General features: G+C 45.3%; 1 pseudogene across 1 annotated transcript; it reads left to right on the top strand.

The window, feature by feature from the left end:
• The first annotated feature begins 565 nt into the window (after positions 1–565).
• On the top strand, positions 566–2,073 carry TEOVI_000810200:pseudogene (annotated as a pseudogene). Its single transcript is given in 7 exon segments — positions 566–901; positions 904–993; positions 996–1,109; positions 1,112–1,252; positions 1,255–1,275; positions 1,278–1,349; positions 1,351–2,073. Coding segments are annotated over 7 exon segments (1,497 nt in total).
• Positions 2,074–2,075: the final 2 nt, after the last annotated feature.

The following is a 2,075-nucleotide window of genomic DNA, read 5'->3' as shown; positions in this document are numbered from 1 at the left end:
CTCTAAGGAAGTGTCAGATGTGATTATACTCGGCAAGAGGTTGCTGCTCAAGGTTTTGATTATATACTTTCCGAAACAATCAAATGTTGCGAAAATTACGTTGAAAGAAAGTTTAGGGGGGGCAATGGGATAAGGGAAACCCTCACTGGATTGTTTTGTCGGATATACAGCATGATAAGTGGAAGGTGTGGTGGAGAAGCACGCAGGTACACCACACCCAATTGGTGGGAGAGTAGTAATGGCCGGGAGAGTGGGGGGAGTAATGACCCCACTGATAGTCACGTCGGTTATGACGCTGAGACATGGTAAAAGCACAGCTGAATTGAATTGTAGGTGCATCGAAAATCGAAAAAATGATTGAGGATTTCCAGTCACTTTTATTCTTTTATGGGGTGACCTTGAAGATATTTTTGTTCCGTCTGTTTAATTTATTATTTTGATAGCCGGTGGTTGCTGCGGAACACTGAAATTTTATTTATTTTCATAAATGAAGATAAAAGCATCACAAATAAGGATGTAAAGGAAATAAAAGCAACTCAGCACATTGAGAAGAGGAAGGGAGCCGATTCAAGGCCAACCCGCTACCAAAGGAGTGTCGCACGCAACTGTAGCAGCAGCTGGACCGGTATTATTGGTGACACTGCTAAGGTGCGGCAAGGCGCAAGCAGTGACGGAGTCATCTTCTGACAGGGTGACAAGACTTTTTACAGAAGTGAAGTATACGGAATATTTGGCGAATTACACCGTAGCGGTGGCAGAAAGACGGGAGAGCAAAATATCCGACATGCCAATTTACGGAGACGCATGAAATCTTGCCGCAGTCACAAACCAGACACACAAGTGTGCCGCAACGTATGCCTTTGCCGCGTACACGTCAACCGAAGCGGCACAGGCAGCAAGGTCTACAAGGGAAAATACAAGGCAGCGGTGGCAACCGCAAAGTTGCTGCACAGGAGAGCGGCGCTAACACGCACGTTTCTGGAGATATACATCTGGGAAAGACAATAGTTGGAATAAGCAAAGAGGCCAACGGCATAGGAATATGCCCTGGTGAAGCAACACCAACATTAAGCGGCGACAGTAGTTGCGCGCACCAAGGCACTGACGCCATCCAGAAGGAATTGCTGTGAACTTGAAATCAGCGACGCTCATAAAACTGCTAAATAGCAGGGCGCTAAGACCTCGGGGGTTAACCCGCCTGGTTGAGATAAAAAAAGAAGTGGCCGACATGAAGAGAAGCGTTGGTCGAGAGGTGCGGGGGCTTGTCGGGAGGTGGCCATTATGTTAAATTCAAAGCATTAATCATGGAAACTGAAGACAGTGGTGAGGTAAAACAGATTAATATTTTTGAGTGACGATTCGAGAAAAAGTTGCTCTTTGCTGCAAGATGAATCAATGAAATCATAAAAAGATAACGACTTGCTGATCAACAAAATATGCAACTACATAAAAAAGCCCGATCCTCAGACCATAAACATATCGAGTCTGACACCTGCCATGTTATCAAACACGACAGCTGTCCAGATGGCGTTCAAAAGCTTCGTTGATGCAGCAACCGGTAAAGCGCCTAGCGACGGCGAGATCGAAAACCAACTTAAGAGCCTTTACGGGGGGAATGAGGTGACATTTATCAATGACTTCATAACAATTCTGGCGACAAAGAACGTGACGTACCACACTGGCTTAGGATTCGTAACTGAGACATTCCTTGATGCGGTTAGAAACAAAAACGCACAGAAGGTGCTAATCTATCTGGTAGATCAAAGACCAATAGAGGAGTCAAAACAGACACAAACAGACGAGAGCGAAATCAACGGCCAGGCATATGGAGGTGAAGAAAATGGAGATTGCAAATTAGACACAGGGAAAGAGGCGGAGAAGCCGAACGAAATTCAAATGCAGAAATGGTCCAAAGCACTCTAGTGCATGAAGTCACGACAAGGAGGAAATTTTAAAGGAATACAGCGGGAGGATTGTAAAGAAGACTGTGCATGGGATGAGGGAGCTTGTGACGGTGCAGTTGGCATTTCTGCTTTGATGAATATTCCTCTGTTCATGGCATTTTTGCTTCTAGC

Source organism: Trypanosoma equiperdum (assembly GCF_001457755.1).
Source record: "Trypanosoma equiperdum strain OVI genome assembly, contig: ctg_1628, whole genome shotgun sequence".
In the NCBI taxonomy this organism is placed as follows: Eukaryota; Euglenozoa; class Kinetoplastea; order Trypanosomatida; family Trypanosomatidae; genus Trypanosoma; species Trypanosoma equiperdum.
The sequence above is the reverse complement of the archived record's forward strand: the minus strand, read 5'-3'. Positions and strand labels throughout refer to the sequence as shown.